Source organism: Mangifera indica, unplaced genomic scaffold (genome assembly GCF_011075055.1).
Source record: "Mangifera indica cultivar Alphonso unplaced genomic scaffold, CATAS_Mindica_2.1 Un_0085, whole genome shotgun sequence".
NCBI classification, from domain to species: domain Eukaryota; kingdom Viridiplantae; phylum Streptophyta; class Magnoliopsida; order Sapindales; family Anacardiaceae; genus Mangifera; species Mangifera indica.
This window is the reverse complement of record NW_025401177.1, coordinates 3976-17238: the sequence shown is the minus strand read 5'-3', so window position 1 is coordinate 17238 and position 13263 is coordinate 3976. Positions and strand designations below refer to the sequence as shown.

The 13263-nt window shown below is 36.2% G+C and overlaps 3 protein-coding genes across 7 annotated transcripts; all 3 read left to right on the top strand.

The window, feature by feature from the left end:
• The first annotated feature begins 2360 nt into the window (after positions 1-2360).
• On the top strand, positions 2361-6886 carry LOC123207528 (integrator complex subunit 3 homolog). Of its 5 annotated transcripts, XM_044625035.1 has the most exons (5): positions 2361-2889; positions 3083-3199; positions 3331-6420; positions 6527-6690; positions 6808-6886. In XM_044625035.1, exon 3 carries the CDS (start codon positions 3434-3436, stop codon positions 6344-6346), a length of 2913 nt encoding a protein of 970 aa, XP_044480970.1. In that variant the 5' UTR covers positions 2361-2889; positions 3083-3199; positions 3331-3433; the 3' UTR covers positions 6347-6420; positions 6527-6690; positions 6808-6886. The 5 variants fall into 5 exon arrangements, with proteins under 5 accessions (XP_044480970.1, XP_044480969.1, XP_044480968.1 ...); XM_044625034.1 differs by lacking the exon at positions 3083-3199; XM_044625033.1 differs by having other exon boundaries at positions 3083-6420.
• LOC123207515 (importin subunit alpha-like) lies at positions 6355-8281 on the top strand. Its single transcript, XM_044625012.1, has 5 exons — positions 6355-6420; positions 6527-6690; positions 6808-6886; positions 7437-7547; positions 8039-8281. The coding sequence occupies exons 1-5, from the start codon at positions 6355-6357 to the stop codon at positions 8279-8281; spliced, it is 663 nt and encodes a 220-aa protein (XP_044480947.1).
• Positions 8282-11878: 3597 nt separating this feature from the next.
• LOC123207518 lies at positions 11879-12968 on the top strand. The gene is made up of 2 exons (XM_044625016.1): positions 11879-12169; positions 12269-12968. Exons 1-2 carry the CDS (start codon positions 12020-12022, stop codon positions 12836-12838), a joined length of 720 nt encoding a protein of 239 aa, XP_044480951.1. The 5' UTR covers positions 11879-12019; the 3' UTR covers positions 12839-12968.
• Positions 12969-13263: the final 295 nt, after the last annotated feature.

The following is a 13263-nucleotide window of genomic DNA, read 5'->3' as shown; positions in this document are numbered from 1 at the left end:
ACAAATAACCCACCTCTTACTCTACTCTCTTTTTTGTGTTGTCGTTTTCACTTTTACAGAAATTCACTTATATGACGGGGTGAATTCAGTTTTCATCACTAGTTAACCTTCGCTTGATCAGCATTAAGCTTATCAAGCAAAGATTAAGCTTTGTATTTCTATCTGATACATAGTTGGAAATTTGTATCCAAAGATTTCGCAAACTGGGATAAGAGAATAAATTAGTTGGCTGATGGTGATGGAGAGACAGAGACCGCGGCCCTCTATTAGTGGAACTCAAATTGGAAATTTAGCGAGAGTTGAGGCTCAGCAGAATTTGAGAACAGTACTGAAAAGAGAACATCATGGTATTGGTAACGATTGTTGTGGGGGTGAGGATAAGACACAGTAAACTGTTCGATGGCATTGTTTGGAGATTTCAGAATCTATTATTGATGGCAAGCCGGGCTCCATGGTTCTTATCTGAAGGGACTAAAAGCTGTTTTCTGCAGTTACATGATGCAGCACCAAGACCTTTATAAATGGCTATGAGTTGGTCAACTTATTGAATGCAAATTGTCACTCACAAAACGCTTTTCACTTTTCAGCTTGAAATATGGGTATCCTAAGATCATATTTCAGGATAATGTGGGCTGAGTGTGGTAATGCTACCCATTACAATCTACATGTATATAGTTAACTTGATAACGATTGATGTTATACATTTCGCTTTTCCCTCGCAATGGGTGATGATTTCGTGACATTTATGAACAAATTCCTTGAATCGTGTGATTTGTGTGACAAATTCAGTACAATAATTTCTTTAAATGGCCTTTGTCTCTTTGCTCGTGAATAAAGGGTATGTCAAGTGGTTACTGGTTAGCTACTGTTATAGTGCTCAAAACTGCACCATCAATGTTGGATTTTGAACCGATTCCCATGTGTAGATAAAACCAGATAATTGAAGGACATGTTTACTCATGAAACCCTCCTAGTCCTGCAGCAAAATAAAATGTCTGCAACAAGATAATATTACGAAAAAATTTGTTCAGCCTTTAAAATTGTAACCATTATATATAAGAGTAATACTATATGTATTTATTTAGAGTATACAAATTTATACATATTTATATATGTTATTATATTATCAGCTATTACTTTATATTAAATTCAAAATCTTTCAATCATATGATGACACACATAAATGTATATATATTTATGTATCTAAATTAAGTATATATAGTTTTATTGTATATATAATAAGTATTAACAGACCAACATTTCATTTATGTTAATCCTTGATTGTGGAAATTCTGTAATACAGAATGGTCAATTATGCAAGTAACCTTCGCATATTGAGCCTCTCCTAAGCTGGCTTGGGCTAAATAAAACGCAAATTTGAAGGTGTTACACTGGCCCAACTTTGCTATAAAGTATCGAATAACTAAAGCCCATTGGCTAATGCAGAACCATATTGAACAGTTAGACAACCGGATCAAAGGACCATCAATAGCAGTATGCTAAGAGCAAGCCGTTGATCCGGTAGCGGCCCATATTTGACAATCAGGTTACAACCCAAACATCCATCGAAACTGCCACGTCTAAAATGCACGCAAGCATCGTTTTGATCTAACGGCTGAAAACCAGAACCGTGTGCTTTTGTTAACCTCGCATCACCTCCTGGCACAAAATAGCCTTTTTTTTAAAACTTCATAAGCTATTATCCCCGCATGGATGCGCGGTGTTCCCCCCACTCGTTAACCTTCTCGAGTCTCTCCCTCCACCCCTTAACCTTCTTGACCCTGAAATATCAAATCTTACAACAGTCGAATCAAATTAAGAGTTGAAATACTGTAAAAGAAGATTTACACTCATGTTCGTAAAACGTTGTTTTTTGACACTTAATTTTAGATCTTGACAAAATAGATAAATTGCTTGTAATATTTGTAATTAATTATCTAAAAATCATCTATTATTTTTTTTAGTTGCCTTCATCTTCCTCTTCAACATCAAACTTTTAATATATTTAATACTAATTTTATATATTTTTTATTTTTTAAATATGAAATAAATTTAAATTTATTTTAAAATTAAAAGAATTTATTATGTTAAAAATAAATTTAAAGAATATAAATACTAAACATTTTATTATAAATATTTATTTTAGGTTCAATATTAAGATTATTTAAATATATAAAAAATATTTTTATAATTTAAATTAATTTTTTATTCTTCCATATAATACTTATATATTTAAAAAAATTATTAATAATTATAAAATAAATATATTAAAATAATAAAAATAGAAGAGACACGATAAAAAATTAATAATAATAAATAACTCACAAATGGATGTATTACGAATAAATAACTCTATTCATTTTCAATCTACATTCATATCATCTTCAATCTACATCCATATTATCTCGACCCGCATTTGTCCTTGCTTACCCGAACCATGCCACAAGATCAGAAACACCACCCTTCAAAACGCATGCCCTAAGAAACCGATGAAACTACCATCCAATCTTCTTGTTTAAAGATCTACAAGGACTAGAGATTGGCAACAAGAGGAAACTAAGCCAAAAAATACAGAGGAAGGCGTCTAACAAAAACAAAGACACAACCAAAATTTTTACATGCCGGGAGAAGCCAACCCAGCAGCCACAAGCCTTTCCCCTCCAAGCAAAAATCACAAAGAGGAACTACCACAGGAGAAGCAACACCAATCAAACAAGCAGTCTTCAATAGAGGGCGCAACTCAAGCCATCCAGCCAAGAAACCGGTCAAACAACGCACACAAGCTGGACAGGAGGGAGATCAAGACTAAACCGGTCAAATTAAGCTGAAGGTCCCTAGGGTTTCAAATGAGCTGGAGATTGGTGCTGTATACTTGCAGTTAGCTAATATGTAAGTTCGTTTTTCCGAATTTGGCTGTGAATGATGCTAGTGTGACTAACATTCTAGTCAAGAGGTTTGGAAATCTTCTGATTTGTATAAGCTCTTGATGGAAGATTATAATGGGATTCAAACAAATCGATATGCTCTAATGTGAAATGCTTTTGTTAATTTTTTCACATTTGGACCGATTCAACATTGTTAGGAACACTCACTGTCATAGTCCTACGGTTGAAAACAAGATTTATGTATATCCAAACATTTTGGATCCTCGGTTCAACAGCAACTTAGATGATTTACGCAAGATTGTAAGGTGTTCAAGGTGTACACCCTATTCCAACGCTCTATAATTTTGTGTACACCCCTCAAATTAGGCTATTTTATAATTAACCTTGTTTCTATCTCTTTATTCTTCATTAAACGCAAGGAAATTGATTTAAACCCTTTCGACAGATGAAAAACAAGATCTCTCTCTTGGTTTGTACAACATAAACTACTATCAGCTCAAGTACTTTGTATATGATTCATTCTTCTTCATGCATTTTATGAAGTCGTCATGGCTTCAAAACTGATAAGACTTGCACCACATGAGGCGGAGAACGAGTTTGAGCTCTCTCTGAGACAATCCTTTGAGACTGTTGAGCTGCAGCTGAGACCCCCATTCCCTTTGAAGATTCCTAGCCCACAAGAATACTCACAGTTGAATAGTGCAATACTTTATGGCGTTTTGACTGAACCCCACTTTGCCAAAGTCCACATCAAGCATCTACATGCGATTGTCACTGATGGGTATGGTTTATTTGTGAGTTTGCTTGTTAAAGTTGTTAATGAATTGTATGTGAAACTTTTTTATTCGGTGAAAAGTCAGCTGATTTGGGTTACCAAGGAGATGATTGATGTTTTAGCTATAGGATTTAATGGTTTGTTGTGTTGTTTGTTGAGGCAAATTGTTGGTGGGGATTTTAGTGATGAGAATTTGTGGTTGTGTTTTGAGCTGGTTAGTCTGTTTTTGGGTAAATGGAATTGTTTATTAGAGGAGGAACCTTTGGTTTTGAGTAGTGCATTGTATACTTTTCTGCGATTATTAGCTGATCATTGTAGGTTTTCAAGTAATGAGAAATTAGATCCTTTGAAGCAGTTGGAGATTGAGTTTTGTGTTAAGATGTTGAGGGAGCAATTTCATTTGTGTTTAAAGGTAGGTAGGGATCTTGTTCGGTTGCTACAGGATTTGTTTCATGTTCCAGTGTTTCGAGCTATATGGAAAGATTTGGTATTGAACCCCAATGAGTTTAAGACTCCAGGGTTTTCAGATTTATCACAATTGTATCACCTCAGGACTTCAAGTTGCTATTTTTTACTTAGGATCACTCCTGAGATGGAAAACCAGTTGCGGTTTTTGCTTACACATGTGAAATTGGGAAGCCAAAAACGATATCAGTCATGGTTTGCTAAGAAGTTTCTATTTGGGCCAGAGAGAGAGACTCTTATAGTTGACATTGTTAGGTTCATATGTTGTGGGCATCACCCTTCTAATGAAGTTCTTCAATCGGGTGTTATTCCTAGATGGGCTGTCATAGGTTGGCTTCTAAAATGTTGCAGAAAGAATTATGTTGCAGCAAATGCGAAGCTGGCACTGTTTTTCGACTGGCTTTTCTTTGAAGAAAGTTCAGATAAGATCATGAATATTGAGCCTGCAATTCTGTTGATGGTATGCTCCATACCCCAATACATTGACATGACATTCACCCTTCTTGATTTTTTGTTCCTCCTTGTGGACAACTATGATACAGACCATAATGATATTGTAGTTAGAGGAGTAACATCTTCTTTTGGTGCATTGGTTAAGAAAGGAGTGATTCACTCACTGGATGTATTGACCTCATGCGAAGCACTTTCTCCGCATCTGAAAGAGAGGCTTGGGAAGCTTGTGTTAGCTTCGAAAGCTGGCCTTTCTAAGGAGCTGCAGTCCAGGGTGCAACTTTTAGCACCATCTCCAGAAAGACAACCAACAAAAACCGAGGAAGTTGGATGGAGAACCAGATCTGCTGATGCTTCTATTTTAGTTTCAGATGACTTGGCTACTCCTTGTAGTTCACTAGTTATTACTGCTGAAACTATCATGAGTTTGGTTCAAAATCTGGGAGAAGCTATAAAAAATTCAACCAAACTTGGTCTTGAAACTTTGGATGCACTACTTCTTTCATTTGTAAAACTTGAGTCCCAAAACCCCGAAAGTGCTTCTGTTGACCCGGAAGTTTTGTCTTCTAAAATCTCGAAGGAATTTGATTTGAATGGAGACAAGCTGTTTGCTTCTCTTGAGAATTCTCCAGATGCTCTTGAGCATGACGATGAAATTGGGTCAGCAACGGCCTTCATAATTCGCACATTAATATATTCACAGCATGAGAAGATGCAAAAATTGTTGTTGTTCTGGTTAAAGAATGGTTTTCCTGTTGGAGCCCGCATATTATCTTATGCTTCAAGGCTAGCTTATGAGGCAGATATAGTGAAAAATTTGATGGTTGACAATGATCTTTTAAAAATAAATGGTTCAGGGATGGAGCTACTGATCTTTCATGCTGATGGTTATTTTTCTTTTCAGAATGAAAGAAAAAGAGGTTCCTTTGGATCTGTTGTTTCAACTTTTGTACCTGATAAAGAATTAGTTGCTAAGTTAGTGGATAGTGCTTTTGCTGCTTACAGATGTTTCCTAACATACTTGAAAACTATCTCACATGGGGAAGATGATACATCTCTGTCCAAGCTCCTTCTCTTTGACTTGATATCTTGTTACAAGTGGGGAAAGAAAAGACAGAAATTCTTACTTGGCAGCATCTTTCGTCATCTCACTGATTTATCAGTTAGTGAGGAAAACATTATCAATTTTATTGTCAGTTTGGATCATGCTGATCTTGTAGATATACGGCTAGAAATTAGCTTGAAGAAATACTCTTTATTTGGGGAAAATATAGAAGCCATTTCCCACTTAATTATGAACTCTCTCCATTGGGACTGCCTAGAACAACATAAATTTTGGGACTTGGTTCGATCAGAGCTTGCAGTTTCTAAGGTTCAGGTGGAGAAGATCATTTTGAAATTTTTCTGCTCTCATGAATTAGATGCAAATGTTGATGCCATCGCTGTTGGAGGCCTTTTGTCATTATGCAATTGTTGTGCCCCAACGCCTGAGCTTGTTGGGGCAATAATGTTATTGCCAAATAATGTATTCCAGGACTTTTCAGCTGTAGCTCTGGCTGCATGGGTTATATCTAATGCCTCAATGTTGTTTGACAGCTTAGCTAAATTTTCAGAAAAGTTTGACAAGAAGAATGAAGATTCTGTTTTCTCCAATTCAACTGGGATTATGATAAACCGGTCTGCTATTTTATGGTTAGTGAATCATTTTAATGTGCAGGGGACAAGTAGCTCTGATGTTTTGAGTAACTTGTCTGTCAGTCTAGAAGGCTAACAAGCAGCATGTATAAGTGTCAGGATGATGTTTCTTTCACCTTCTGGGGCAAGCCACAGACTCTGTTTGAGCAGGTTGGATTTTTTTCAGTTAAATTTTGGGATATTATGTGCTTTTTATCTCATTTTTTCTGACATTTGTTGTTGCTAATTCCTGGTTCCTTTTATTTTCCATGACCAGACAAAGCCTGCACTTCCAGCTCTCAAGCGCCTTTTGCATTCAAATGATGACGAAGTCCTCATAGATGCTTGCTGGGCTTTATCATATCTATCAGATGGCACCAATGACAAAATCCAAGCTGTTATTGAGGCCTGTATCTGCCCCAGGCTAGTTGAACTTTTACTGTGAGTATTTCATTTTCTTTTGTTTATGGTGTATTAGTATTTAGTTTTTGTTTCTCCTTTATTCCAGTATCTCAATTGTGAATTTTGAATCCTTTATACCTTTGTGTATATTTCTAGTCATCCATCTCCTTCAGTGCTCGTTCCTGCCCTTCGTACAGTTGGAAATATTGTTACTGGGGATGATATGCAGACTCAGGTATTTGTTCTTAAATTTGTTAATGATGCAAGTCTGTATTACTTTTTAATTTAATTTTATTTCTTCTTGGCATCCACAACATTGAATTTTATTGGTAAACTGACATTTGTTGTAGACAAGGTTTTGTTCGTATTAAAATGAAATTCTAATTTACGGCCTTCTGCTTTTCGCATATGGAAATCTTAATTTTTTTCAAATTCTTGGTTTTATGCCCACAGGCAGAAATGATAGAGAGACATAATTAAGAGTAGCTCTTAAGGTGAACACCTTACATTTCTGTTTATACTTTGCTAGTATATGAAAAGTTAAAAGTAAATACTAGAACAGTGACCCATGTAGAAGTGATATACTACAGTTGTATGTCCGACAGTTCCCTGTCTAAACATTCTTGTACTTTCTTTTAATTTAATTTTAAGGAAACTTACTTTATATGGTATGCATTCTGGTTTTCAGGGGTTATTTATTTATTTTTGGTTAACATAGTTTGCCTCTTGAGCCTGTGTCTGATCCTTTTATTTATTTCTTCTTTCATTGTATAATAAACCATCAGGCTCTGCCATGCCTTTTGAACCTGTCGACAGAAAATTACAAGAAGAGCATCAAGAAGGAAGCTTGTTGGACTATCTCAAACATCACTGCTGGAAACGTAAATCAGATACAGGTTGGTGAATCATCTGTTTTTTTTGTCTTCCAGAGTTTCTGGTTTTTTGCTTAGGTAGCTTATCTCATATTGTTTGATCATATATAGCATCTCACTATTTTCTTTAGCTGCAATGTATTGAAGGGTCCCATAGGATAATTTTGTGGAGATTTCAGTTTTGTTTTTTTCTGGGTAATTTTTGGCCTTCTTGTCAATTTTTGAAGATTGATTTTGCAGCTTTTATTAAATTTAATGTAGGCTGTAATTGATGCTGGTATCATTGCACCCCTTGTTCAACTGCTTCAAAAATGCTGAGTTTGAGATCAAGAAGGAAGCTACATGGGCTATTTCAAATGCTACTTCTGGTGGTACGAAGGAGCAGATAAAGTATATAATATATTCCCTTATCTCATGATGACAAATTTACCCATTTATTATTATCATACATAACAGATAGCGTTTTATATGTATATGATAGGTTCTTAGTGAGCCATGGGTGTATTAAGCCCTAGTGTGATCTCTTGAACCGTCCAGACCCAAGAATTGTTACAGTTTGCTTGGAAGGGCTTGAGAACATCTTGAAGGTTGGGGAGGCTGAGAAAAATGCAGGTAATACAGGAGATGTGAATGTGTTTGCCCAAGTTATTGCTGAGGCAGAGGGTTTAGAAAAGATTGAAAACCCTCAAAGTCATGATAACAATGAGATATATGAGAAGGTGGTGAAAATTCTGGAGACATTGGGTGGAGGAGGATGAAGATGAGCCATTACCTCCTGGTGATGCTTCCCAAGCTGGATTTCGTTTTGGAGGCAATGAACTTTCTGTTCCTTCTGGTGGATTCAACTTTAGTTGAAGGTTTGGACTTAACCCTGTAATCTTTTATTTTATGATTTTTAAATCAAGTGAAGGTGTTTTGGGAACTTCTCGATAAGTAGGATGGAGTTGTTCTCATACTTGCCATTTGTACACTGGGATACTTTCCTGCTTGGTTTTGCCTTGTTTGATCATCTTTTTTATGACTTTAAATATCTTAATGATGTTTCTTAGAGAAGGAAAGAATTTTCTGGCTAATTTTAGAATTTTGCATCATGACAGCATTTGTAATTTGCAGGACATTCAGTTGGTTACATATTGAAGGTCAGAGTACACATATGGACTGGTTCATTAATGCAGTCTCCCTGCAATGCAGCCCCTGGAAATTACAGAGTCTAGAGTCTTCATTTTTATCTTTCATTTTTTTGGTGGTGGTTCTTTTTCAAGTGTCCTCGTTTTTTAAAGCAAGCGTGGGCCATGCAGAGCTACCGATCGTCTCAACTTTTCCTTGGAGCAACAAAAGAAAAATATATATTTGCTTCTTCTCTTAAAGGTTTCCTTTTTACATTTTTCTGTTTTATTTTTTCATTTGGAGTATTGCGGACCGCCTGATTATTATTTTGATCAAGATTAATGATATATATATAATGTTTGGTCAACTTCTGTAAACCACTTGCAAGCGCACGATTTAGCAGTTGGTCTATCTATCCATATGTGCTTTTTTTTTTTTTTTCATAAGAAAGCCTGTATTCGGTTTATTCATATCCATGTGTGCAATTTGTTTACTTTGGAGAAGTGGTGGAAAGGGAAACGTAGATCCTCAAGGTTTAAGGTAAAATCATTTGAGCCTATATATTTCATAAAATGACAAAGACGCCCAATTTCTTAACCTGAAATCTAACTTCAAATTTAAGTATCAAATATGAAAGTGAAACTGTTGTAAAATCTCAGTTTTTCGGCGCTAAAAACAAAAACTAATAATCTTGTAAAATATGAAACGATAGTTTTTAACTGCAAAAACTAAAGCCAGTATTCAGACTTCAAAATCTGCCAGACCCCCCAGTTTACACAAGTACGTCGGCTGCTTTTGCATCAAGAAAAAACTCCGCCACTTATTACTATTTTCTGCATATGCGGCTATTAATTTAGGCATGATTTCTTGGTCTCAAGGCACTTTCAGCTTCTTCTTCGACTGGCAGCATCTTACTTTTTGAATGGATGGTAAATCTGCTGATACTATTTAAAGTCCATACATTTTGCTTTAATTTATGGGGAAAATGAAAATGAAATAATCTGATGAGGTTATGGAATCATTAGTTGGTGACACCCAGCAGAATCATGGTTTTTTTTATGATTGAGGAACTCTGCCTTGTTCGATTTTGCTCAACAGATAAACTTTAGATACAATAACTTGATCCATAATCACTGTACTGAGTAAGTCCAAGGTGATTTATCGTGGTACATGTCAATCAACTTCAAACTATTCATACCTTGACCTTTCATATTTAGAAGATCATATTATTCAAACTTTAACCTTTAATAAGAAAAGTTTTCCTCTTTACCACTTAACTCAACCCTTAGGGTCACAGCAGACACATGTTAGTGGATTCCATTGCTACATAATGTAGGGCATTTGGACCACATTACAGGTATGTCGAAGCTGTCTGTAAAGTGAGTGGGTTCCATTTTATTTATTTATTTTTAATCTGGACAAAACATGTCTGTGCCATATGAACCAGAATATATGAGCCGGATGTTGTCTTTTATTGCATCATTATCTTTCTAAATTCTAATAGTTACAAATTTTTAGTATGAATTATAAATATTTTTAATTGGATAGTAAGCGACACAAATAACCTCTCTTGATTCTGGCATTCATAGATTATAAGGCAACCACCACAAGCAAAACAAGAGACAGGAAAATTAGAAACCTGTAAAAATATTTGATCAGAATGAACCACTCCCTATGGCTTTGTTCCCCGACTGTATTGATGACATGAGATATTAAAAAAACAGCAGCAAAATCTCGGGGCCAACTATTTGACCATCACTTAAGCAGGTCAACAGGCTTAGTAAAGTTAGTTAACATTACTATTGCCCATTCGGCGTAATCAGCTCTGGCAAAGAAACCAGTAAGTGCCCTGTTTCTGCTCTATCTCTTTCCTATATCACTTTTCTTCTGATCAATCTCAATTCTGTGTCTATGATTGCAAAATTTGAGTTTTGCTTTCACCTGCATTACTCATCGCTCTTGTCCAGATACTAATATTTATCTGGTGGCTCACTCTCCAGAATTTTGAGTTTAGATTCTCCCTCTTGATCGAATTCTTATTTATATCGTCTTCGCTGCTGTCTTATATCTAGCTTCTTCCCTCTATCTCCCAGTTGGGTCATCCATAATATCCAAAAACATGTTTTAAACTCTCAATAAAGCGCCCAATCAAAGGCACATACCAGAGGTCTTGTTTTCTCTTCTTCAGATAGTTGATAACTGTGATGGACGTGAAGACAAAAGTGAGTGCTCTATTTCTCTTTACCGTGCTCAGCTCTAGCTATTTAGGTCATATTTCCTGTTATATGAACTCATGATCAACCGCCTTTTTCAATTAAATAGGGATCAGAACCAGAGGACTTGAATAGTTCAGCACCAACTGTATTTAACCAAATCAAGAGAAGTTGTACACATTGTCACACAACAACGACACCTCTATGGCGAGGCGGTCCAGCTGGCCCGAGGGTATTGCAAAGTTGATTTATTTGGTTCTTTTTAGTTTTTATTTTTTTTCCCCTTATTCTTTTTTGGCATTTTGTTTGCGGTCACTTTGCGATGCTTGTGGGATTAGGTACAGAAAGACAAGGAACGCACCCCTGGGATTAAACAAAGCTAGAGCAGAAAATTGTAAAAGAAAGAATAGTAAAGATTGTAGGAAGCTTGGAGTTTCAATGAAAATGGGACTGATGGGTGTTGAAGGAGAAATTTCGTTTCACAGATCATTGAGAGAGGAAGAAGAAGCCTCCATGCTTTTGATGGCTTTATCTTGCGGCTACATGTCTATGCAGGGACCTTAGAACAAAGAGTGAAAAACCCTCCTGGTAGACAAGGAATCTCGTTCGTATTTGGTTATTTTTTCGGTCACATCAAATAAATAAATAAAAATTTAAGTCTAAATTTTTTAATTATTTTATTACATAACTTAAAAATTTAATCTTAAAATCAGTTAAAACTTGAACCCGTGGAATTGGTGAATAAACCTCCATTTTTGTCAAACTGTTTCTTGGAACCATTAGAAAGTAGATATTGCAGCTGCGACTATGCCACTTGCACATTCTGAGGGCATGAATCTCAAAGAAAGAGAATTATAAAGTCAGAGTCTCAGTTAACAGTTTCATTCCGATTTGTAGAGAATTCTAGTTGGCCCTACTTAACGTTCGGGCTTTCTAGCTGCTCGTAGAAGCATTAAGCAACTTGCGATGCATATGACCCACAAAGCACAGCAAGGCACTTTAAGCAATTGCTACGTTACGGATTTTAACACGTGTCTTCTCTAGAAAGGCCTCCATTTTTCTGCATCGCTTTGTTTGGAATTGGTTCCTTTCTTGTAGACCATTGGCATCAAAGAAACCAGAAAGTACTCGAAGTTGAGCATAAACCAGAGCTGAGTCCTGTCAAAATAGAAAAAGATGCAATCAAGATTAGCAGCTACTGCAACAAGATCTTTCTGGGTTTTCTCGGCGGCAAACAATCAAGCTTTTCAAAGAAAATTTCTTGCTGCTGCTGCTGCCTCGAGGGGTCGAACTGCTGACCCTGATGTTCACACAGGAGAACCTCAAGTAAGACTCTCTTGAATCTCTTAATTTCTTCTCATAATTGATATTCACATGAATAATATTTAAAAAGGGAAAAACCAACACGTCCCATTTGTTTTGCAGGGCACAGGTAAGGGGACAGAGGCTGAGCCGGCCAGGCACAAACTAGCATCTGAACAAAGACCCCGTGGTGACGTTATAGAAACTGAGCCACTGGTGACACCTAAACCACCACATATCTCTGCTCCTAGGCTTGAAAGTGCTGGGCTACACCAATCCTTTAACCCTCAATTTCAACAAAAGCGCCGAAACAGTACTAATCTAGACGTGATTTGCGTTGGTATAGATGGCACGCCGTTGGAAAAAGACAATGAAAATGAACAGAGAAATGTAAGGGAGAAAACAGTTGATGACAAAGAATATTTTAGTGATCACAAGGCATCACCGTTATCGGAAATTAAGATAGCGGATACAAGAAAACCGATAACTCAAGCCACTGATGGAACCGCGGATGGAAGAGAAGATTACGGGGCTGCAAAAGATGTGATTGGGTGGAGGCCAGAGCAGCTTGACACTGCTGAGGAAGCCCTCAGGAGAGCTACTGAAATATGGAAACAAAATGCCATGCGTGGTGATCCCGACACGTTTCCACACTCAAGAATTTTGAGAGAGCTTCGCGGTGAATGGTTTTGATCGGGTCAAATTTGAGTGTTCATATTATGATGTGATAACTAATTTTCAGACAGGTTTTGTTATGATGTATTTGCTGGTCATGAATAAACATATAAAATTTGCTAAGTAGAAGCCAGGTTATTTGGTTTGAGATATGTCCTGATTCAAAAAAAAAAAAATATATATATATATATATATATATATATATATATATATATATATATATATATATATTATTTATTAGACGAATAAATTTGAGTCACGATGATCAAACGCTCAATCTTCTACAAATACTTTCTTATTTTATGATCAGGTTTATAATAATAATAATAATGTGATATAAGGATTTTCCCCCAGAAGTAATTAATGTATGTGTTTAGGAGAGATTGTTTTAATTCCCATTGAAAAATGTGAAATATTCTAGACATGGATTCAGTCTGTAGGAT